The 25,616-nt window shown below is 36.2% G+C and overlaps 1 protein-coding gene across 5 annotated transcripts in view; it reads right to left on the bottom strand.

Moving 5' to 3' along the window:
• The window catches only part of LOC105227845 (teneurin-m), a 464,312-nt gene that overhangs the window by 366,075 nt on the left and 72,621 nt on the right, over nt 1–25,616 (bottom strand). The window contains exons 1-2 of one of the 5 annotated variants that reach the window (XM_049457222.1): nt 8,835–9,811; nt 5,087–6,064 (exon numbers count right to left, since the gene is read on the bottom strand). The exons of 1 other annotated variant lie outside the window; for it this stretch is intronic. In XM_049457222.1, the coding sequence (XP_049313179.1) occupies nt 5,087–5,447 (361 nt within the window). In that variant the 5' untranslated portion in view covers nt 5,448–6,064; nt 8,835–9,811. Of the gene's footprint in view, nt 1–5,086; nt 6,083–8,834; nt 9,812–25,616 lie in introns of those variants that run through there. 3 more of the 5 variants (XM_049457223.1, XM_049457224.1, XM_049457227.1) reach the window with 3 other exon arrangements.

Consider the following 25,616-nt stretch of genomic DNA (forward strand, 5'->3'; position numbering starts at 1 on the left):
AAAGTTGAAAGGTAGGGTAAATGAATGAGCATATATATGAAAGCATGAAAAGAAGTACAAGACGTAGAAAAAGAAACCATAAAAGATGTGCGCGCGTAAGGCGACAACGTAAATTGTGGCAAGTAACTATATATGCAACAGTACTCATTAAAAACAACTACTTTACAGCGTCGTCCTGAACCTTGTCACTGTCTGCGCGGCTCAACGCCTGAGAAATGCTGTTAATTTTCAGCTATTACCTTGCTACCGCCATTCACGCCACGCAGCTAGCAGCGACAGCCTACTTACGGCATGTTGCACATCGCGCTCGAGCAACGCAGCTGCAACTGCGCTCGTATGCGGCATTATTAATAAAGCAGATAATAGCATGTTTGACTTTTCGGCGTATTCTCCCCTTTGCCGTGGCAACACTTTCACATCAGACATATTTCATTGTCCTGCCGCGCGCTCATGCAGGATGCGGCGCGCGGTGTACATATGTGTGTGTCTGTCACATAATGCGCCTGTGTTGTGTTGTGCAGTCTAAAGTCAGCATTGTTTGCTGGCTGCTGCCATTTTTAAGAACCCCTTTGCTATTTAATATATTTTTTTTGTATTTTTCAAAAATTCCGCGCCGCGCTTGGTGCAACCAACTGGAAAAATCACAATTTAAAGTACGAAAACAATGTCAGCAAAAACAAAAAAGCGGCTGTTAGCGAAAATTTCGGCAGGCAAGCGCTAAAAAATTTATGTATGGGTGTGTGTATATACCGCTATGTGTCTAAAGTTCAACGTGGTGGCAATCATCAAGCGCTCAGCTGGCTAATTCTTTCAATCGAGCTTCAGTAATAGACACTCATGCACACATACACATGCATACAAACGCTCATACAAGCCTACAAACAGCAAGCTTGCTGGACCTTGAGCGGCTTAATTGTGTAGGCAAAAAATAAAAATAAAATTTTTTTGGGATTTATTTTTGGAGTTGCTATTTTTTCACCCACCAGCCGGCGCTTGGCTGCGTAAGGGCAGCGCAAGCATTTTTGTGCATTTGAGATTTACTGAATTGGAAGCGATTTTTGATTGTAAGCTTAGCAAGCTCATCATACTCAGCAACATTATGAGCAGAAAAACTCAGTCTTAACATTATCAGAAGCTCATCATCATTCCAAGCTCAGTAACATTACAAGCTAACCATCTTTATCATCACAAGCTCATCATATTCATCACAAATACATCATTATCATTTGATATTCATCATCATCATCCTCATCATGTAGTACATCATTCCTACTCATCATGCCTTTAGCCTTTCATTGTTTCTAGTCGCGCTCAGGGGTGAGTTGCGGCATGCGTTTTGCGCTTGCAACATATTCATTTTCTAGCATTCATAGGGTTGCTGCAAGATAAATTCTACATCCATGTGTATATGTATCGCGTTTTGTGTATTTTAATTTATGCAAAACGCAAAATTTGTACAAAAGTGAGATAAGCATAAATTCTCGGATTTTCGGCTATTTTTCGGCGCGTTTTCCGCACGCCACATCCAGCTTTTTAGCGCAGTCAAAATCTTCAAGGAAAGAGTCAGCGGTCTGATGACTTTTTAATTAAGCGCAAAGCGGGTACTGGGCTGGCATTAGTTAGTGCAGAGGGGTGCGAAATGTTGGGATTTGCGGCCGGAGGGTTGTTTGCGTGCGCGCAGAGAGCGGCGGGGTGTTGCGGCATACAATATTGAATATGTGTGCAGTGAGTATTATTGATGAATAAATTATTTAGTGTGATTTACACTTAAATTTAATGTACTTATGGCATGAGCGTGCGGTTTTTCATAAAAATTATGAATGCAAAAATAGTTCCGAACTTTTTGCAATTGAATTTTATGCTAAAATACTAAGATATTTAAAAAAAGTTAAAAAATATTATTTTTATGCTAAAATATTGTGATTTATGAGATAAAATTTTAAAAATATTATTTCCACATTTTGTGAGACATTTCTTTATTTAATTCAAAAATTATTATTTCCCCTTTTTCTGCCGCATTTTTGCTCCCTTAATATTCTTCTCATTCCCAAAAATTTTCAAACCATAATTCATTAAAAAAATTTCGGCTTTCTAATTACAACTAATTTTTCTCAAATTTCATGTACATTGTTTTGGAGTTACGCTTGAATATGAGCCACACTGCCTGCCAGCGCTGGCAAATATTGTTTCAGCTGCTTTTTTCATATTTTCATGCATTCGCTTGTAATGCAACATTGCATTCGGTCGCTATGCGTATCATATGACAACATGCAACGCAGGCAAATACAGGCAGTTGATTGTGGCACAGAGCTGTGGTGTGCGCTGTTGTAGGTGGAAATATGAAATTTAATAGCGATAAGCGTTGGAAAAATTAAATAGAAGGGGAGCGAGAATGCTCTAGCTTCATTCATTTCATTTCGGAGATAAAAAAATAGAAAGGAAAAAACATACGTTTGGAAGATTTTGAGAGGAAAACTGAGTGAAATAACATAATTTTATAAAAAAAATGTTCTTAAGGCTTATAAAAAATTTTCTACGAAAGTTAAGGAAAAAATTCTGAACTGTTGTAAGGCTAAATATTTAAAACAGAAAAAAATTTTGAAAAAAAAAATTTATATTCAAAAAACAAAAAATTATTAAATTTTGTAAGGCTAAATATTTAAGAAACATTTTGAAAATAAAGACACATTTTCAAAAAAAAATTTAAAAATTTAATTTTCAAAAAAAAATTTAAAAACTTAATTTTCAAAAAAATTTTTATAAATTTAATTTTCAAAAAAAAATATTTTTTGAACACAAAAAAACTTAAAAATATTATTTTTTGGAAATACTTGTTAATAATTATTTTTTAATTGATAAATCGCTTCAAAGAAGCCGAAATAAAGGATTTTCCAAATTTCAAAATTAGATTTTAAATTTTTAAACGCTTTAAGAACTCCGTTATTCGTTAGCACAAACTCATTAGAATTAAAAGTAAAACTTTCCTGACTTATCAATACAACTACACATTCATATTTGTGTATGTATATGCGAACATATGTATGTAGATGAATGAACCATATATAACATATGCAGCATGAATATGTCAATGAAATAACTCAACAAAATGTGAAAACTATTATAAATTTTCAAAATATTTTTCATATTTCGTCAAATGTTTAAAAATGCATGCTTCCATATTTTGTGTTAAAAACAAAGCAGAAAGCCAAAAAATTTAAATTCAAGGCAACCGAATATATTAAACAGTAACAGTAAAAGTGGCAGGAAAATACAAATTGAATGGAAAAATGCGCAGAATAACAAATTTTGAACTCAAATGTAATTTTTTAAAGCAAATATAAGGCAATTATATTTTTCAAACATTTTTTTTATTTTTTTGCTGAATTTTAGTAAAGTCCTTAAATTTTTAAAGGCTTCAAAAATCATAAATTTACGAGTGTTTAAACTGCTTCATTCATAGCTAAGTTCACTGCCATGCTACCCAAGCCAAGTGTGCCTTATTATCACATATTACTATTATTAATTTTGATTTGTTGCTGCAACACAACCAAATACCTGCTTAAATGGCAAACAAAAGCGAACGCAAACGAGCAAAAACCGAAAAAGGTGCAAATAAATAAATATAAATGAAACAAAAGCGTCAACAAAGGCCACTTGAAGAATTGAAGACTGCGCAAAAAAGGACAACAATGCATGTATGGAGAGGGTCCGACAAAGGTGCCGAACGAACAAGCAGACAGGTTGGCATGCGGACACGTACAACACAGTAGTGGCGGCATGTAGTGGTAATAGAGTGGAGTATTGCAGGACACAGTGCAGTGAACAGCACCGAGATGTATGTTTGTATGTAAGTGTGTGTGCATATTTATGTGGTTGCAATCATGTGTCCGCCACAACAGGCCAATTAAGTGAAGAGGTCAACACTATGTAACAACAGCGGCGATAGTAAAAGCCAAACATTGTTAGTGTTGTTGGTATCAACGACATCAACACTGATTAAAACCATAGACGGTAGTATATATAGCATATATAGGTACAAAGACTTATGTATATATATAGTTAGTGCTGCAGTTGCTCCTTTGTGAATGGAAAATGTTAGAGCGCGTATCTACTGCAGACAGGCATCTTTTACCTGTGCTTAACAGTATACGTGTGTGTGTGTATTTGACAGGACGTACTTTATTAGACACTTTAGCTACATACGCTTGCTAGTTGCAGACTTTATGGAAGCATACAGTGAGTGTTAAAAAAATCAAAACAAAAAATGTGGAAAGTAGTGAGGAAAAGTGAGAGGAAAAGAAGAGAAAAAATAAATTTCAAATTTAAAACTTAATTGCTTCAAGATGATGGCAAAATTAGACACAAAATAGCTATTATTGCGTTAAAATGGGATTGCTACTCATATAAAGCTTCCTTGTAGTTAAAGATTTGGAACAGTTAGGTGTGCAAAAACGCTCATAATATAAAGTATATGCCGTTATTTAAGATATTTAAACACAAAAATATCAAAATGCTTGCAAATACTACAGAATTTCGGTCCTATACAATTTTCGCCTAAAAGTATGTTTCACTAAAAAATTTAGCAATACGAAACTATGCAAAAAACAGCATATGTTGCAAGTATGAATTAAATTTTTTACGAGGAACAAAATAATTTTCACGACGGCCGGAATTAACCCAGATATTAACCGGAACTAACACAGAATTTAATCGAAATATACCCGGATTTTAACCGGAGTTGACCCAGATTTTATCTGAAATTAATCCAGATGTTAACCAGAATTAACCCAGATGTTAACCGGAACTAACCCAGATTTTAACCGAAATTAACCCGGTTATTAACCAAAATTTACCCGAAACTTAACCGGTCAATAACTGGTATTTCAGCGTTCTAACTCCTTTTGGATCGGTAAGTTTTAGTTTTTATATACTCAGCAAAAACTAGACAGCCAAAAAAAGTAGTCAACTGACACTAAGGACCTCAACCAACTGCAAAGTCACAGGCCTGAACCGCTAGCTTTGCACATTTTACACCGTTCTCGCCCAAAAAAAATATATTTCCAAAAAAAAAATTTCAGCTACTTGCCTGGTCTGCCGTGTGTGTTGCGCTGTGCCGTTGACACTGCACCGCTATTGTTCGCTGCCGCTGCTGCAGCCAATTCACCAGCACGATGTGGCAAATGCTGATACTCGTAATCGTATGGTGATTGCTGTTGTTGCAGATGTTGTTGCTGTTGTTGTTGCAATTGTAAATTCTGTTGATTCTGATGTTGCAACGTATTTTGATGTGAATGTGTCGACGTTGGATTGTGACGCAAACTCATCATACCACCAACAGCTGTACCACCGTTTAGACCACCGCCACCGAGGCCGCCGCCACCACCACCGCCGGCGCGTGTATCCACATCGCGACAGTCCAGTGTCGTTTCATATTCATACGGATTCATCGTGGTGGACTCCAACGGGCATTCGTCGTCGTCAGTGTCGGTGCCACCGTCGTAGATGTTCTCGGTGTGACGGTATGCGTGATGATTTTGCTTTGAGAACTTAATTTTGATGGCTTTTTATGTAAACAGCGGGACGAAGAAGTAGAAATAGCAGAAGAAACCGTTGCTTCCGTTCAACGGTGTAAGCGCTGCGAGTTGGTGGGTGGTCAGTGTATGTGTGTGGTGTGGTGTATGACTTAATTGGTTTGTTTGTAGTTTTTGGTGTAAAGTTTTGTTGTTATTTTTTTTGCTTGCGCAATAACGCAGACTTTTAACATTTTTCTTGTTTGCACATTGTGGTAATTTATTTTCTTAACTTCGTTGTTGCGTTGTTGCTTTTTCACTGTTTTTTCTTCAACTGATAATTTTATTTGTTATAACTTTGATTTGAACACTGTATTTCACAGATTTTAAGCACTTGAAAATTTTAAAAAATTTTAGCTTTTCTTCGTTGATTGTGTGGTGGCGTATAGCTTGGTAGTTTAGAAATCACTCACTGGTATTATGTTAGATCAAGTTTAATTTGTTAGCATTTTTATATTCGTTTCAAATTCGATACATTGCTCTGAATAATTACTCTGTAAACGAAAATCACACTCAAAAAATTAATATCGTTAAAATTTTTCAAGGTTTGAAATTTTATGTGGCTTCGAAATATGAATTTTAGGTTAATTTTGAAATTTTCTTAAAATGAAAAAAGTTTGTAATTGCTTCAAGAAGTCTTGTTTGCTGTCAAAAATAAGTCTGAAGTTCCGAAAAGTGATAAATTTTGGAAATAAATATAAAATTTTGATTCGAAAATGAACTTGTGAAACATATATATGGTTCAAGAAACAATTTTCCTATCCTAAATAAGTTTGTACTTCTGAAAAATGGTCAATTTGTAAATAAATATGCAATTTGGATTTTCGAAATTGAACTTGTGAAAGGCATAGCTGCTTTAAAAAATCTTGCTTTCAAAAATGAACTGGAGGAACGTATATATGCTTCAAGAAATGTTGTTTTCTGTCCAAAACAAGTTTGAAGTTCCGAAAAGTACTCACTTTGTAAACATACAATTTCGAATTACGAAAATGAACTTGTGAAACGCATTTCTGCTTTAAAAAATCTTGTTTTCTGTCAAAACTAAGTTTGAACTTCCAAGAAAAACCATTAGTGTTTGGATAAGAAAATTTTGATTTTCGAAAATTTAATTGTGAAACTTATATTTGCCTATAGAAATCTTGTTTTGTGTCCAAAATAACTTTGAATTTCCAAAAAATTTTATTTAAGTAAATATAAAACTTTGATTTTCGAAAATGACTTTTTTACAATTTGAAAAAAATGTAAATATTTTATTTCATAACTTTTCTTGAATGACTTTATTTTCTTTTTGTTACTGAAAACATTAATCTGGAAGCTATTTTAGGGATCATTAAAAATTTGTGCTACAGTTTTTGAGTTATCCTAATGAAATTCAAAACGAGCGTGTAGTTGAAACTGTTTTTAGACCCATATTCTCTTAGGTGACTTTCAAATTAAAGCAAAGAACATTTTCTTCGCCTAAATATGCTTAAAACTTGTTTTAGACCCATAGTGTTTTGGGCAAAGTTGTTCAAAATGTTCCGTAGAGCATTCACTGCATCGAGAATTTATAAAAAAAAATCAACCTGCTCTAATATTTATTATATATCGTCACTTAAAATGCAAAATAACGTAACATCACTTTTCATAAGTTTACAGACGAAGGAAAAACTATGAAATAGAAACCACTAATATTGAAAAAAAAAATTAGTTTTGGTTCTATTGGTTATAAATATATTTTAAAAAATTAATTAAATTTCATTTTCATTTGCAATTTTTGCAAATTTTCAACAACAAAAAGGTTACCACAGTTTTTTTCTAATTTTTCAAAGCCACATAAAATTTTCAGGATTTTTTTTTTATATTTTCAGAAAAATTATATAGAAAAAATTATATGAATATTATTGTTCAGTTTTTATTCTTGTTCATTGAAATTTAATTTTTTTGTAGCTTAAAACTTAAGCCCTTTTTCGAAACATTATTTTTAATTATTATATTTTTATTATTATTTTTTATGTAATTATTTTTTTTTTTTAATTATTATGTTTTTTTATTTTATTTTTTTTTAATTATTATTATTTTTTATTTTGTTTTTCAAATTATTTTGAAATATTTTCCTATATTTGGCGTTTGCTTTCTAACTCATAGCATTAAATTATACATTTATCCCTTTAGATATACAAATTTTCCATATTTTTAATAAAATTTTTATTCTATTTCCCAATATGTCAGCCTGCATTATTTTATTCACAGAAAATTAGGCCAGATTCCACAAATCAGTCAGCTTTAAACATTTTATTTTCCATATAAGCTGCGCCTTCCGCTTTTTGGCTGCCACAAGTCTGATGCTTGCATACCCCAAAAGGCTGGCAATAAAATTTATTTAAAGCGCTTTTAGCCAAGTTGCCGCATATACATATTGTGGGTTTGCCTATATTTTATTTCATTTGCTTGCCAACGTTTGCATGTTGTTGTTGCTATTTTTGATTTCTTTTGCCTGCAAGCGCTTGCATGTTGTTGTTGCAATTTTTTACAACAGCTTTGGGGCAGTTGCCGCCTTTTGGCGTCTTTTTCGCTACTTTACGCATTAAATCCGTTTTTCCCATTGACCGCCTCGCTCATAAATTTCACACAGCCGAAAGGCTTTTCCGACCAACGTTTAATGCCACATCTTTTTTTTTTAGGGGGTTTTGCTTGTCTGAATTGCGTGCGGCTCAAAGTTTTATTTCTACTTCAGCGATTGCAATTTTTGCTCGAAGAACTTTTGCGCTAGCGAAGCGTTTACTTGTGGGTGAAGCGCTGAGTTAAAGTATTTGACTTTTCATTTTACGGTCTTTACGGTCTTCGCTGTTATTGATTTCGTTGCAGGGTTTGCCAAATTTTTGTTATTTTTTTCTTTTTGCTTGCCATTTGCCTTACTTTTTTTGTCCTTCCATTTACTCTGCGTTTTTCTTTACTTTCCATTTGCTTTGGTTCTTCTTCAGTCCATATAATACTTCCTTTTATTTTTTGGGCAACTCTTAAAGTCCTTGTAGCATTAAAGCCCTTTCAATTTAGCTTTCTTTGTTGAAAATCTGCTCAAAGTGCAATTGAATCGAGTGATTAAATGCCAATTGGTGTTCATTTACAATCCGCTTACGCTATGCTTCAGTATGACCTAAACACTTTGCTTGTTTTTGGGCGTTGCACGACTTTTTATATATATTTTTTTATTTTTTCTACACTTACGCCTCCTCAAAATCACTTGAGAAAATTTGTATTAACCAAAAATTTAATAAAACTAACCATTTGCCATTCAGCGCGCAGAAAACGCTTTGCTTTTAGCGGCGAGCCTTAAACACTCCCATTAGACGATTTGATAAACAAATAAACAAATCTGCAAATCTCAGCGCGTAGGTGGGATAAATCACAAAGTTTCGCGTTCGTTTGCATACACACACACGCTCGTTTATGTGTATGTGTGTGCGTGTAGTTGCGAGCGTGAGTATTTTCTTAAATCCTTTAGCGAGTTCTGCTGCCGGCAGTAAACGCTGACGTGCCTGCTGCTTGCCGCTTGCACAGCCTCACAGCCACGATTTGTGCTACCGAATTCGCTAACAAATTTTTTCTCAAAATCACAACACAGAATTTTCCAATTTTCCCGCAGCGCACTCACTATGTTTGCAAGTGTTTGCACATTGATTTTTTTTGTTAGAGCTAAATTCGATTTCAGTGATTTGCCACACAAACTCTTATACGCGCACACTATATTTTATTGCCAATTTGCTACTCTATTTTCGGCTTCTTTGCACAATTTTCGTTGCTTCGTTTGAACAAAATATTTTCTAGCTGGAATTTCTTATTTTCTTCCACTTCAGCACACGCGCGTATATATCGACTGCTTTTGCTCGAAAATCATGAAAAATTTCTATTTTTTCTTCGTCGTGTGTGCAGCAGCAGCACACGAGCTAACGATATTGCACGGCGAATATATACAACAAGCGCTTATTCCGTCCGGTATCCGCACGTAATTTCCCAACGATTTCATTAGAGCGAGCGACCTTTAGAGACTGAATTTGAGTGTGTATCGCTAGTAGCAAACCAGTCCAGCTAGCAGCAGGCAGGCGAGCCAAAGCGTACAGCGACGGCGGCAGCAGAGCGCGCTAACGAGCCTGTTATACACAATTGAGCGAGAGCGCGCTCGCAAAGTTACGATTTCATGGTGAGCGCTGTATATGAGAGAATTAAAGCGCGCTCACGCAATTAGAGCGCATAGCAGGCGCTGTGTTTGCTTGCGTGTTTGTGCAGATTTAACGAAAGGTTGACTGTTTCGCCAAGCGGAAGTGGCAGCCACAGCGCTTGCTGGACGCACTAGGCTGTCTGTCGGAGAGCGCGCTGCCTGCAAGTGTTTAAGAGTATGCATGCCACACTTTGCAGCACGCTGTTAGCAGCGCTCAACTGCAACGCATACGCGCTTCCTTGAAGTAACGCAGCGCAGCGTTTGTTAGTAAACTTGCCCTCCGCGAAATAAGTGCGCGCTCAATGTTTGTGCAGCGCGCTCAATGTTTTGTGCAGCAAAGCTTACAGGCAGTTCACATTAACACGGTTTTTGGCCCCAGGGCGGCACTGGCCGTACGCGCGCTCATTGTTTTCCAACTCAATGCTCTGCTATTGCTTGCCGCTTGCAGCGCAAATAGTGCGTATGCGCACGCTCTCATTGGCTCTCAAAAAAAATGTAAACTTGTGCAGCTAATCTGCATACGAAACTGCATGGCAAATGTCCAGCAACGCGTCGCAACACAAATTACTCAATTGGAGCGTCAGCGACTAGTTGGCAATAGCGAGTAGTCAACGCAGCAGTTAGCGCTGCTGCTAGGAAATATTCATGCCGCAGCAGCTTGTGCGGGTGGTCAACAGCAGCGCGCATGTGCCGGTACAAAAACATATGCTCGCGCTCGGCATATAAACAGTGGCGCTCATGTGCAATGCTCTCACAGCGCGCTCTGTTGTTAGCGCTCTGTGTTTAACGTTGCTTCGCTTATTGCAGAGTGTCGACGCGCTCTTTCGCAGCAAATCTTCGTTAAGTTTATCTATATGTTTTTGTGCATATATGCATGAGGATATGTTATGCCATCACTGCATATGTTATGTTACTGTATTTATGCAACATTTAACTTAACGTGTGTTAACATCTCACTTCCTGTTGACTTTTAAAGGTTAAATACCTTCGTACACTTGAGCTGTTAGCACGAAAACTGTATGCAAGTAGCGCCTGTGAAGCAAATAATTTTAACAGCAGGAGAAATGCTGGGCTTAACAATGTTTCGTTGAGTTGGTATACATTTGTATATGCATAACGGCACTTATATTGCATAGCTCTGTTGATAGTAACATGAAGCGGAAAAGGAAGTTTACAGTGAACTTTTCAGCGCGGCAATTAGGGGAAAGTTAACATAGACAGATTTATCTACCTAAAATTAAGCATAGACTTGCCTAGAATTTCTTAACATTTTATGTATCTTGTTTTCAAGACTTAAGGCAGTGAAAATGTTATGTTTAGTTAGTTATGCCCTTTAGGTAATAGGCAGTTTATGGACTTTTCTTAATAGACAATAGTTTTTGGAACACTTTTTTTCTCGTGACAGGTGACAGAAAGGAAATAGTGATGCAAAAGCAGTGAGTGAAGCTGAGAGGGTGATATATTAATATTCATATATGAAGAAAATTTAAAGCTCATCCATACCATGACAGATAATATTTGGGTTTATGAATGTCAAGTCAGTGCGTTTGCTGTGACAGCCAGTATAACATATGACAATTAAATAACGTAGAAATAATTGATAGTAAGAAATGCAACGAACGCCGAATGCAATGAGTTATTTTGAAAATAGGCGACTATTATTCGATACTGATGAAGGCACCAAAAAGTTACACTACGTCGAGTGGCGTACCGCAAGGCTCGGTTCTAGGCCCTCTTCTATGGAAGGGATGCTAAAGAGAGCATTGGCTAAAAGACTAGATGACCTCCGGAGCAAATGCTCCTCAATGAGTTTAAAACTGGCTGAGCAAAAGGCAGAAGTCTTACTCATAAGTACTAGAAATGACAAATACGAGCGGGAATACAAGTTATCAGAGCCGTCTATAGGAGCCAAAAGAAAAAAAGAGAGTAGGGTGGACACACAGACTGATGTTGGATTCGTGGGTAGACGAACCACAAGGTCCCCATGGTTTGCCACCTATGTAAGTGGATATGGGTGCTTTAGAAGTTACCTTTACAGATTCCAGCACGACATTAGTCGTAATTGTACGACGTGTTTAGAATGATTTGAAGACCTTGAGCATATATTCTTTTATTGCTCTCGCTTTTTAAGTAAGCGAAAGGTGTCAACTCTTCAAAAATCGTCTACACCACAGAATTTCATGATTTTTATAATTTAATCACCACTTAAATGATTAAGTAAGTCTCCAAAATATAATATACTCATTATCAGAAGCGCTGCATATCACAAAAAAAAATAACTCTGCTTCAAAGTGAACTACACACCCCGCCAGGCGCCAAAAGCTCCCCAAAAAATTTATGACAACTCAATTTCCTTGCAACACAAGACAGTTGCAAGCAAAAGTTAGCGACACGCGACGCTGAATTTGAAGGTAACCAAAGTAACCTGCAGCTGACAGTAACTCAACGCACTGCAACAAGAAGGTAGACATTGCTACTGTACCTTACAGTACAGTATAAGCTGAAAATCCCTGTCAAAAATATAAGAAATTTTAAAGTTTTTGAATTAACGAAAATATGTAAAGGGTGCTAGATGCAGTCGCTGACATACACCAGATTATTGCATTATTTCTTTACGAACACCAGCTGCAAAAACAAAAAACCAGTTGTAGTGTGCGTGAAATCTGCATATGCCGTCATGCAATTGCAACCCTGCCTTGTACGCGAGCTTTTTGTAAATATGCGTTGACAGATTTTATAAAAGTTGCAAGCCAATTCATGACATTTATATGATGGGAAAGCGTTGCGGCAGGTGAAAGTAGCGTAGGAAAATACGGCGAAACGAATGAGATTAGTGATGGACGGAAAATTTGTTTGGAAAAAATATTTGCGGTGGGAGTAACAGCGCATGAGCAACAGTAGTGTTATTGGTGAGTGTAAGTCTGTTTCAAGCAAACGAGCTAGAACTCCTGATAGGCCAAGCAGTGATTTTTTAAGCGAAATTCTCAGTTTCGATGCAAAAACGAGTCTCTCAATTTTATAGACATTGTGCTCAAATTTTGTACACATTCCGTATTCGTCGATATTGGACATCTATAGACTACAACTGTCATACAAACTGAACGATTAAAATTAAGACCTTGTAAGGAAAACTTTTTTATTTCAAGAGATATCTCCACAGAATTTCGCATGAACAATTGTCTAGTTTAATAGTACAATATCCGAAGAAACTATATCGTATAGCCACCATACAAACTGGACGATTAAAATAGAGATCTTGTATGGCAAACTTTTTTACCTGGCAAGATATCTCCACGAAAATTGACATGGTTTATTGTCCAAGACAGTCGTATAATTTCTGAATAAATTGTCCAAATCAGACCACTATAGCGTATAGCTGCCATATAAACTGATCGTTCAAAATTAAGTCCTTATATTAAAAACTTTCTCACTTGACGAGATATCTACATAGAATTTCGCGTGAATTATTTTCCCAGCCAACGGTTTAATACACGAAGAAATTGTTCAAATCGGACCAGTATAGCATATAGCTGCCATACAAACTGAACGTTCAAAATGTACTCCTTGTATGGAAAAATTTTTTATTTGACGAGCTATTTTCATGAAATTTGGCACAGATTATTACCTAAGATAACGGTATAATCTCCGAAGAAATTAGTAAGATCGGACCACTGTAGTATATAGCTGTCATACAAACTAACAGCTGAAAAGCAGATACTACTATGGAAACTTTTGTATTTGTGAAGGGTATTAGAGCTTCGGTGCAACTGAATTTAATTTTTTGTTTGTTGTTGTGTGTTAACAACCGCAAAAAGCTTTAAAACGCTAAGAAAAGTACAGAGCGGACCATCTTAGTACGGTCCAATGTCTCCTCATCGTTGATAACTGTGAGCTAAAATATATCCAACCGACTTTTTTGACAGTAACTGTCTCCCCGTTTGCCATATTCACTTTATGATTTTTTTTCATACCCTAAACAAAAATACATATACCCTTCAAGCAACAAAAAATAAGTCTGCTATTTGCCTTGAAGTGCCAATATTTTTGCCAAACATGTTGAATTCCCGCAATAAATAAGCTTTAAAGCAAAAAAATATGTTTATTGTTGTTGTTAGTGCAATGTTGCACCGAAAATTTGCCTACGCACAACGTTTGTGTATTTGAAATTCCAAATAAGTATGTTTTTTTGCAACACTTATATTTGCCACAACTTTAATTTGTAGCTGTTGCATGCCGCTTGCGGTTTCCATGCCCTTTATACCACTCCACACACACAAACACACCTCAACAAATGCCGTTAGAGAATGCTCGTGTCCGAATAATTACGAAATTAAAACTGTGTTTTATATTGGCAAGCAAGTGAGAGTGAGCGCAGCGGCACGCAACAAGACAAGGATGTTGCAGCAACGAATAACAAAAATGAGCAGCAAACGAAGGCAAGAAAAATTAAAAAAGTGCTTACATTTTTGCATGCAATAAGCTAGTTGTGAGAATAACAACAACAACAAGAAAAATAAAGACAAGTGAAGAAGTATGCTGGCGCACTAGTTGCACGTTGTGGCACATAAATACAATTGGTCGGCTGTGTGAAGTGTTTTCTAGCTGCTGTCTGCCCGGCCGTCTGCCTTACTGCCTTTCCGCTCGACCGCAGCCGAGACGCAGTGTTGCAAGTATGTACATGTACATATGTACCCCTAGCACAGTTATCGCTCTAATAGTTTGTTCTTGTTGTTGTCGCACTGCCATGACGATTTATTATTGCATGCCAGCAACAAATGCAGCAACAAAGTCAGCAGCAAGTCGAGTTGCATGAGCATTGAACAACGCCAGCGGTGATCTTTACACGAGCAAAGTAGCCGTACATCTTCTTGCATACCTCTATACATACATACATACATACATACAGTTAAACATATAAGTGTGTGTGTGTATGCGTGTGTCTGTCCTTGGTTATGTACAAATGTCCCTGTGGCTTGAAGGTAGCGATATGAAATTTAATTTTTCCTTCTTAACATTTATTTCTGCAGTGCATGCACAAGTGGCTCGCTTTGCATGTATGTGTGCGTGTGTGTGTGTGTTTGAGTCCTCTGTTGCCTGCCACTTCATATGCGGCAACACAGCGTGCGCTACCTTTTGTTGTGGCGCTATGCTTCTGTTCTGTTGCATGTACGAATTCACACACACACACTCTATGTATGTCCTTTATGCACTTGTATTGGTTTGTTTGTCATCTCCTGTTTGTCACTTAAATCGAAGTTAATTTGTAGGGTTTGTGCTCGTCGTCGGTCATTTCGCCTTCGCCTCGCCCATTGTTCTCCGTGTGCGCCTCGTTTATTTTATGCACTGACGTCATGCTTTGTTGCTGCCATTCTTGTTGTCGTTGCATTGCATGCACTCATTGTATGTGTGAATTTTGTTGACAATTTGTAATTAATTTTTCGTACCACCCACTGCTCAATTTCGGTTTCTCTGTCCATCACACGCTCTCCCTCTCTCTGCTCGCTTTCGTTCTTATCCTGTAGTTTCCATGTTGACCAATTTTTGCGCTTTATCTTTGTTGTTGTGCTGTTGCATTATGTTTGTGGAAGTATTTTGCATGCAGTATGTTGTTGTACATGTGTACAGTTAAAGTGAATTAAATTTTGGACATAAGTATAAATACATATACATATATCAAGGATGTATGTGTGTGTGTGTGTGTGTGAAAGCACTCAACTTTGTAGGTTATGCAATTAGTCTTTAACTTTCTTTAAAGGCAAAAGCTTAAGTGGTATTTTTTTATTAACAAGAAACAGGAAAAACATTAACTGCGGCTTCAGCGAGCTTTAGTCGCCTTCACAGCAGTTTATTCTGATTTTCATCGGTAAGTTTGTATGGCAGCTATATGCTATAATGGTGCTATCTGAACAATTTTTACAGAGATTGTGTCGTTGTTGTAGATAATAATCTGTGCCAAATATCGTGAAGGTACCTTGTCAAATAAAGAAGTTTTCTGTACAAGAACTAAAGCTCAACTGGTCAGTTTGTATGGCAGCTATATGCTATAGTAGCCCTTTATCGACGGTTGCAGCAACTGAGCAGCACCTTCGCGAGAATAGAACGTGTGCAAAATTTCAGAGCGCTATCTCAAAAATTTAGTGAGAAACTGAGGCATGCAGTCGACGTGGAAGGAAGTACCAAAAAGGACTGCCATACGAAGAAGGACTGAACGATCAAGCTCAAGTCTTTGTATGGAAAACTTTTTTATTCGACAAGCTACCTTCACGAAATTTAGCACTGATTATTATCTAAGACGTGTCCATAATCTCCGAAAAAATCGTTCAAATCGGCCAACTATTACACATAGCTGTCGTACAAACTAACCGCTCAAAATCATAAATAAGTTATTTATATACTTTTTTATGGCACAGAGATGCATCTTTGAATGGTATTACAAGCTACTATGCAGTTCACTTCAACTTTTTTTTTTCTTATTTAAATAATAATTCAATAATTAAATAATTTACTTTCACTTGGAGTAATATTCAAATGAAGTTGAATATTTATTTCAGTGTACCAGCTGCTGAATAACAGCAAATTAATCTCTTTCACACTTCCACACCTGCCACTTACACATGTAAGTACATGCATCCATACATATAACTATGTATATATACATACATATATGTAAATGTATATGTATAGATTGGTATCCACAAATGAAAGGGGTTCGCATTAATATGCATAAATGATTGATTGCGTTGCTTGTGAATGCAATTATTTTAAACGAAATGCGCGCTGCTAACGAATTGAACGCTTATAATGTCGCTGAAAAGCCAAAGTGTAAGTCAAAAATCACTTTTCTTACGAAAACGCTTGAAATAACAAAGCAGTTTGACTAACAAATAAATCTCAGCTACCGATAAGCCGGAGAAAATTAAAGCTTTTTGTTAAGAAGCAAGTGAAAATTAAAGCGAAAAAGCGCTTACAAAGCGCATACTTTCACTCAAAATGACAACTGTATCTAGAAAATGTATGCAGCTGACGCTAGGCGGGTGCAGCGTTGCATGCATATGTGTGCTGTGTGGAAGCTGGTTTGAGTTTATCAACAATCGATGCCAAACAATGCGATATGTCTTGTTGTTTTTACTTTTTTGGGGAGCTGAGTGGCAGCAACAACAAACTACACTACTTCCAGAATAATGCTAGTTAGATAACTGGAAAAAACAAACAACAATAAAGCGTGTTTTCAAAGCGTGAGTAGGGCAAATGCTATGCAACACGAAACAGCTGTGCGGCGACAATTTTATGCAGTCGCAAGGCAACAAACAGCGAGAAGCAGACAATATTTGGAGAATATAGGAAAAAAGAGTTACGGAATAAACTAAAAGAAAAAAATACTACAAGATTGAAAAAAAATATAAAAAAAACAACAAACACAAAAATAAACATAAGAAGGAAAAAAAAATGCAGAAAAATATCTAATAAATATAAAAAGATATTAAAAAAATAAAAAAAAAAATATTAAAAAAAATATTAAGAAAAATGTATTTAAAAAAGTTTTAAAATATTAAAAAAAAATTAAATTTTTGTAAAAACAAAAACATAAAAAAATTTAATAAAAAAATTATAAAAAAAATTGAAAAAATAAAGAAAAAATATTAAAAAAATTTTAAAATTAAAAAAAAAAAATAGAAAACTTTTAAAAATAATTTTGTAAAAAAAAACATAAAAACAATAACAAAAGTAAAAAAAAACACTCCACGAAAATTACTAAAAAGACCCCCGAGTATTGCTCAAGAATTATACACGCGCGAACATATGTAAGTGCATATTTCCGAGTATTTCCATAGAAAAGCGTCACTGTATGTGTGCAGTGCTGCATGCCAGCAGTGGGTGGCAAAGCTAACTGTCAGCCACTAAACACCACTGCACAACAACAAATTTCATGCAATTCCAGTTGCACTCGCCGCCAAAAATCCAAAAATCACAAAATAAAAATTAAACCAACAACAGCAACAAACGTGCAACAAAAATTTATAGAAAAAATGGTAAACAAATAAATTTGAAATCATTTGTCATTTCTTGTACAACGTTTGTCCACGCAACAACAAAACATGCAGCCAAGCCAAAGCGCTTGCCACAAGCTCCCCCGCTCCGCGCATGCCGCTGCGCTATTGTTTGTAGATATGTATGTGTCTGTGTGTGCGTGCTTTTGAGCGCCACAAAATTTGTTTCGGTTCACAGCGGTCAGCGTTACAATTTCGTTGAGCTGCACTTTTGCACTACACATACACACACTTGCTACATGCTCGCGCTACTAAAATTTTATACAGCGCCGATTTTTCGGCTTCCTATTCATTATTTTTAGCTGCTAAAACAATGGCGCGTTGTTAGATAAATTGACAAATCTCGCAGCGATAATGTTGTTTTGTGTGATTTTTGCTTTTGTTTTTTTGGGTTTAAGAGGAAATAGCTATGACGGCAAAATGTTGCACGATAAAAATGTCATACCATTTAGTGTCACTTTCTGGTCGTTTTTGCTGTTTTTGCTTTTTTAATCCAAGGGTGTGGTGACCAACATGGAAGCTGACTGGTATGACAACTGAATTACTTTTGGTGGCATGGCCACATTTTTGGATACACACACACACATAAGAATTGAAGTTTTAGGGACTTAAAAATATATACTGAGCTTTAAGAGTTATATGAGTACTCTTCCAATATGGCGAGAATGGAGCAAAAATGCATAAAGTGGCGACATAGTTTAATAAGAAATTATAGCATTGATTGGTCTAAGTTAAAAGGAGGCACATGAGCGTCGGACTGCAGGCGCCCAGCATTTGGCCAATGGTGCTCCGGGGTGGTAACAGGGAAAATTTTTTAAAAATCTGTACACATTTGGTAAATTTTCATTTATAGTTGCAAATATTTAATATCGACGTCCTGCGTGAATCCCGAAAATAAAAATCGGGATCCCGAAAAATTTTAGGATTTATTATTTCTTATGATAGGATAAATGAAAGAAATTTGTTTATCGGGAAAAATTTAACTAAATTATTATTTGTTTACACTTTATACAGGCCGTGGTACCGACTTCATCAAAGGTTGCTATAAAATACTGTTTGAAATAAGTTAAAAACCCTACTCAATGTCTTAAAATAAAATTGTTTAATTACAACACTTCAAATAGCACGAACCAAAGCTTTCGCGACCAAAAAAAAAAAATTAATAAAATCGGTATCACGAAATATTTCGGGATTTTATAACATTAATATATGAAAGAAATTTTGTGTACACACTTCAAATAGCATTAATACCGTGCTTTCGGGACCAAAAAAAAAAATTAAAAATCGGGATCCCGAAATATTTCGAGACTTTTTTTGCTATAATAACTAGAAAAAATTAAAGAAGCTGCATCGGTATATACATATATACAAATTTGGCACGATTCTTTCGAGACCAAACAATTTTTAAATCGGGATCCCGAAATATTTCGGGATTTATCTATAATATTTCTTACCGCTGCTGTAAGTCGCATGAATCCCATACTTTCGCTACCACACAAATTTAAAAATCGGGATCTCGAAATATTTCGGGATTTATGAATTAAATGAATAAATAGCTTTCACTATTACTAGGTCCATATTCTAACAATAATGCAAAAAATATATGAGTTTTGAAATGTATGTACATATTTCTATGTATGTATAGTATATCACCGAAATTTAATATTAATATGATTCATATCTTGTATGTAAGTATATGAGTCACTCAAAAATTTTCCAAAAAATAGCTGGCTTATGTACCATTTACTTTGATCTTTAGCAACATAGGTGAACAAAGCCAAGACAAGCTATGATAAATGGTAATAGTCGCATTTATACACAATAGCCTACATAACTATATATGTAGATATGTTTGCCTATGCACCTTAAGACCCACACTCGCTAATAGTTTTTCGATTAGTGCAATATTTTCGAAATAAAAAATGTCACTTTTAACAATGAAAGAGCACTTTTGTTTGCGAAAAAATGCCAATAAAAGCCAACAAGCGTTATTATTAACAAATTTGGAGCAGTAATTGGGCGCACACATGAAGCTAGCCACATATTTTCAAGTGGTTAAAAATTAAGGTAAGTGAACGTTAGGCGGATTTTGAGTGAGGAAAAAGAGAAAAAAATATTTTATCAGACAGCGGAAAATAATTTACTGCTATATGTACATACATACATATATATACATTTGTATGTATATTGTTACACATGCATACGAGTATATACAAACATATACATCTGTATAAACATATGTCTAGTGTGAGCGCCAACGAGTGTGGGTTGCCTCTGGTTATCGGCAGCAGCTTGTTGTCTTTGTTGTGCCGCTGCTTCATTATTTCGTTTTATTTATAAATTTTATTGAATTATTGTAGCTTAGGCAGCAATTCTGCTAATTTAATTATTTATATTTATTATTATTATTTTTTTTTTGAAATTTAGTTAATATTTTTAAAGCCTAAAATGCATTGCAAAGCTTTGGCAGAGCCAACATTTTTGCATTCAAGCTGAAACTAAATATTTTTATTACTTCAGCTAAAACGCTGCGGGCATTTATACAAAAATTTTATTAACTAAATTCAATTCGAAATGCGCTTAGGCGATTTATGAGCCAACGCCACGCTAATATTGCCGATTTATATGCAATTTGCGTTCAACGTGATAATTTGTCTGCGCAAAGTTTTTGTTATTTTTTGTTGAACAAAAATCAATTTCGGCATAAATCAAAAAGAAACAGAAAATTTTAGAAAAAACACAAACAACAAAAACATCATTAACACGCCGATGAGTGGCAATAAAAAATTGTTAACTTTAAGCTATCAAAATCGCCGATAAAAATCACAAAATACCGAAAATGCACGATGAAATAACACAACAAAAAAATATAGACATACATACAACAAAAATAAAATTAACTATAAAAAAAACAAACAAATGAGAAACACTGTTAATTTCGGTTGCACCGTAGCTCTAATACCCTTTACGAATAAAGACAAGCACTGGTTTTCATCAATCAGCTTGTATGGCAGCTATATGCTATAGTAGTCCGATCCGAACAATTTCTTTGCGATTATACCGCTACTTAAAAAAATAAGCCATACCAGATTTCGTGAAAATAACTTGTCAAATAAAAAAGTTTTCCATATAAGCCCTTGATTCCAATCGTTCAGTTTGTATGGCAGCTATATGCTATAGTAGTCGGATCTAGAAATTTTTTTCAGAAACTGTACTGCTGTCTCGAATTAGCGTTTCTCGCTGAATTTCATCTAGATTACTCCTCAAATAAAAAAGTTTCTCATACAAAGACTTGATTTTGAGCGTTCAGTTTGTATGGCAGCTATATGCTATAGTGATCCGATCTGAACAATTTCTTCGGAGATTATACTGCTGTATTAAATAATAGTTTTCGCCGGATTTCGTGAAAATAACTCGTCAAATAAAAAAGTTTCTCATACAAGCACATGATTTTGATCGTTCAGTTTGTATGGCAGCTATAAGCTATGGTGATCCGATATCGATGGTTCCGACAAATAAGTAGCTGCTTGAGAAGAAAAGAATGTGTGCAAGATTTCAGCTGAATATCTTTAATACTAAGCGGTTAATTCGCATATACACTTAGGGACTGGGGGATAGACAGACGGCATAGCACTCTTAGCTCAACTCAACTGATACTGATAACTCATAAGTATATACTTTTTAGGGCTCTGATATTGCCTTCTGGCTATTACAAGCTTCTTGGCAAACTAAATATACCTTATTCAGGGTATAAGTACAACAACAAAAACAAAAAACCAAAAACCCACTATAATAATAGTAGTCGCGCGGCAAAGCTGCATTTAAATATAGTTAGCATAAATTTTGTTGTTTTTGTTTTTACACTACATATTGTTGTTTGTATGCATATTTTGTTGTTATTTTATTTTTTATTGTGACGTGCATAATAATCGAGCGATTGAACCGCTGAATCACGAGTCGCGAGCGCAGGCGCTCCTCAGTCTATAAATCGTGGCATCAAAAGCACACTAACACATTTACATATGAGTGGCATATATAAAAACACACATATCACATACATGCATGTTGCATATGGAAATGTGTGCGCGTTATTCCTAACCGAGCGCTACTTTGTCATGTCATTTCGTCGATAATTTATGCACAGCGTAATATAACGGTGCATTGTTTGTTGTTATCACTAACTCCATTGGCCGGTTGATTGTTATTTATCGGCGTTTTGTTATTGTTTACGAGTGCTTATAGTCATAAGAGTACTTGTATATACATACAGACATGTATTTGCATAAATGTGTGTATGTGTGTGTGTGACTATGCCAAAAATCATATGCAAACACTTGTGTGTGTGCGTGGAACGTGAAATGGCAAATGTCGCAAATGTTGTTTGTCAAATGAAAACAGTGGCAACAGTGGCATAATATTTGCAAAAACAATAACAACAACATATCATTGCAGCAAAGTTTGGCTGCTGCAAACTCACAATGCAACAAAAACAGCAAAGTTGTTGCAAGAAAAACGAACTGATAACTTGATGGCATAAAATTTACTGAATTTACCAACTGCTGGCGCATTTTTTTAAACGGTTTTGAAAATGGTTGCTTACTCGAGTTGGTTTTTAAGTCCGAACAGAGCTTTTTTGAACTTTTGTTGCTTAAAAGTTGGAGTAATTGTAAGGCTAAGCAGAGTGTAGAGCTCATTATTTCGGCCTGTGAAGCTAGTCTTCTAAATAGTGCACCCACATCAAGTCTTCAGAAGATCGAAGTACAACCTGGACTTCGAAGTGTGAAAATTGGTCCTTTCCTGGCTCTTCCGATTAGCGAGTTTCTTCATATAATCCAAGGACAATCTTAACTTTAATAAGTATCTGAAAATCGGTTCATCCCTGGCTCTTGTCATAAACGAGTTCATTTGTATGACCGAAGTGCAATCTAGACTTCAAAAAGTGTCTGGAAGTTGGTCTATTTTTGGTCCTCACTGGAAGTAGAACGTCGGTTTCATCCAGTGCGTGAAAGTCGGTCCATCTGTGGCTCTTGTAGTTACCGAAATTCTTTGTGTAAACGAAGTATAACCTGGAATTCAAAAAGTATGTAAAAATGTCAATTCCTTGATGTTTCCGATATTCTTTGTATGATCGAGTTACAACCTGGTCTTCAACCGGTGTGTGAAAGTCAGTCCAACCATGGCTTTTGCTGTTACCGTTATCATTTGATCGAAGTACAATCTGTCCTTCAGCAAAAATCGGAAAATCGGTCCATTTCTGGCTCTTGGGGTTACCTTTGCATGATCGAAGTACCACCTGGGATTCAAAAAGTATCTAAAAACATATTAATCCTTTGATGTTTCCAAGATCTTTTGTTTTTTGAAGCGTTTGAAAATTGATTAATCTCTGGCTCTTATTGTTGCCGTGATCTTTTGGTTATAAAAATCCTTGGGTTGATCGAAGTAAATACAACCTGGTCTTCAACCAGTGTGTGCAAGTCGGTTCATCACTAACTTTTGCGGTTACCGGACTTTGATAGAAGTACAACCTGGACTTTAGAAAATATCTGAAAATCAGCCCATTCTTTGCTCTTGCGATTGCCGAGATCTCTTCGCTGACAGAGTTGGTATACTGCCTCAAGTTCTAAGTCATCTATGAAGGTTACAAGCTTTAACAAGTCGACGTAATCATAACAAGTTCTGATCTTTAGATCGAGTTTAAGGCGGTTGTTTTACTGACTACCAAATATAATACCGAAAACTGTTGTATCGACTACCTCATCTTACATCAAAAAGTATAAGTAAGTATATTTTAATTTACCTATCCGACGATCTTTAGTACCGTCTACGCCTACGTCTCACACCGAAGAGATCATAAGTTTGCTTTAATTTAACTATTCGAAAATCTGTTTTACCGACTACCTAGTCTAAGATCGAAGGAGTTATGAGCCGGCTTCAATTGACCTATCCGAAGAACTGGTATTTTCGGTATGAGTTACTAGTACCAAATGGGTAGGTTAACTAATTATGGTTCTTATTTTAACCTGTCACTGTGTAGGAAATGGAGAATGTTATTTCATCGGCACAATCGTAAGTCAATTGTAGTGTAATTTCGAGATTCCTTAGATTTGGTTGAAGAAAATGTGAGGCAAAATGGAAATTATTAAAAGTGAAAAACTTTATACTTGTAGAAACTGAGGTTCGTTGAAGCCTAGACGACTTCTGAAACCAGTTCTACTTGTAGAATGAAGAGGATATCTAAAGCTACTAAGAATTAAGAAATAAGTTAAAGAGATACCGTTAAAATGTTTAAATACGAATGTAGAGAATATCCAAAGCTATATCCTAAGCTATAGAATGCTCAACAAACCTTAGGCAATTCAAATGGACTCGTCTCACAGCAGTGTTTCATAGCGTGAGCACCAAATAGCAAGCGATAGAAGAAGTTCTGTCATCTCAAGACTCATTCCACCTGAATCCTTCAAAACGCTTTACAAAATCAAAGAGCTGCCGAAGTAAAAAGTATCAAAGCTTACATTTCCAAAGAGAATCCAGTCTCACCACTCTGTCGCATCCGATGCTGGCACAGAAAAAATGAGCATATCATGTTACTCTTGCTACATTTTAGGGTATTTTGAGATTTCTATTATACTAAGTACAAAAAATGTTACACGAAGTGTCAGGAAATTACTACGAAAGCGCTGATAATTTTTATATTCGTATGAAATGTACTTAATTTGCGCGGCTATCAAGCGAATTTCCACGCCGTTGGCCATGTGATAGGTATAGAAGTCAATTAGTGGACAGCTTTAATGCGAACATTTTATTAAACGAATTACCAGGATAATTTTAATAATGTCCTTTCTCGTGCGCTGTCACTTGACGTGCTCGTCAGCGCCTGCGCTTGACCGACAGCGGCAGCGGGCAGACAATTAGAGCCGCACAAACATACACAGCGCACACCTAAGCGCAATACTTAGCGGCACAGCGAGCAGACAAAGCAGCGCAAAATGTAAATGAAGAGTGAAGATAAAATTATGCTCGAGCAGGACAAAAAAGAAGAAAAAGAAAATAAGAAGCACAAAATTAGTAGTAGACAAGTAGAATGAAGCGCACAACGACGCGTCGTTTGAAAAATGCAAATTTTAATTCAATTTCACTGCCGCTGCTGCTGCTGCCGGTTGAAGGCACAAAGCGATATAGCGCGGCTGTGAAGGATGTGGCAGCAATGTCTACACAAAATACCAGATTCGTGGCGCGGCGGATTGCTGGTGTTGGTCCTTCAAGCAAGGACGTGCAAAAAATTTATAGCGCGACAAATGATGCGACGGTGCATGCAACAAGCTTACGCGATTGAGCGTATAAAAAATGTTGGAAGCTGCAAATGCTTTGCTGTAACGCCGTTAATGAAGCAGCGCGCGACTTCTATGACAAATAAATCGAATTGGCGAGATTTTTGCGCTGCCTGCCGCGCGCGGTAGCTAAAAATGACAGCAAAACAAAACGAAAAAAAGGAAGAAGGGGAAGAAAAGGAAGCAAATAGTAGCGGCGCATAAAAATTGTGCTGCTGTAAGTGGCAACAGCGCGCTGCGCGCTAATAAATATTCAATTATGTTTGCTTATTTATTTTTATATTTTGCGCCAAGTAGCTCTGCGCACCGCGACCCTGCCGGCCTTCACTGCCAACTGCATTAGCAAGCTCATTGCTTTGCGCTTGTTATTACGGCTGCCAAAAACAAAGCTAAAACACACATACAGACACATATTACAGCGATGCCAACTGCTCGAACTGCCGCGTTGTTTTCCACCCGCCGCCGCGCTTGC

The sequence above is a fragment of the Bactrocera dorsalis genome, chromosome 5 (assembly GCF_023373825.1).
Source record: "Bactrocera dorsalis isolate Fly_Bdor chromosome 5, ASM2337382v1, whole genome shotgun sequence".
NCBI classification, from domain to species: Eukaryota; Metazoa; Arthropoda; class Insecta; order Diptera; family Tephritidae; genus Bactrocera; species Bactrocera dorsalis.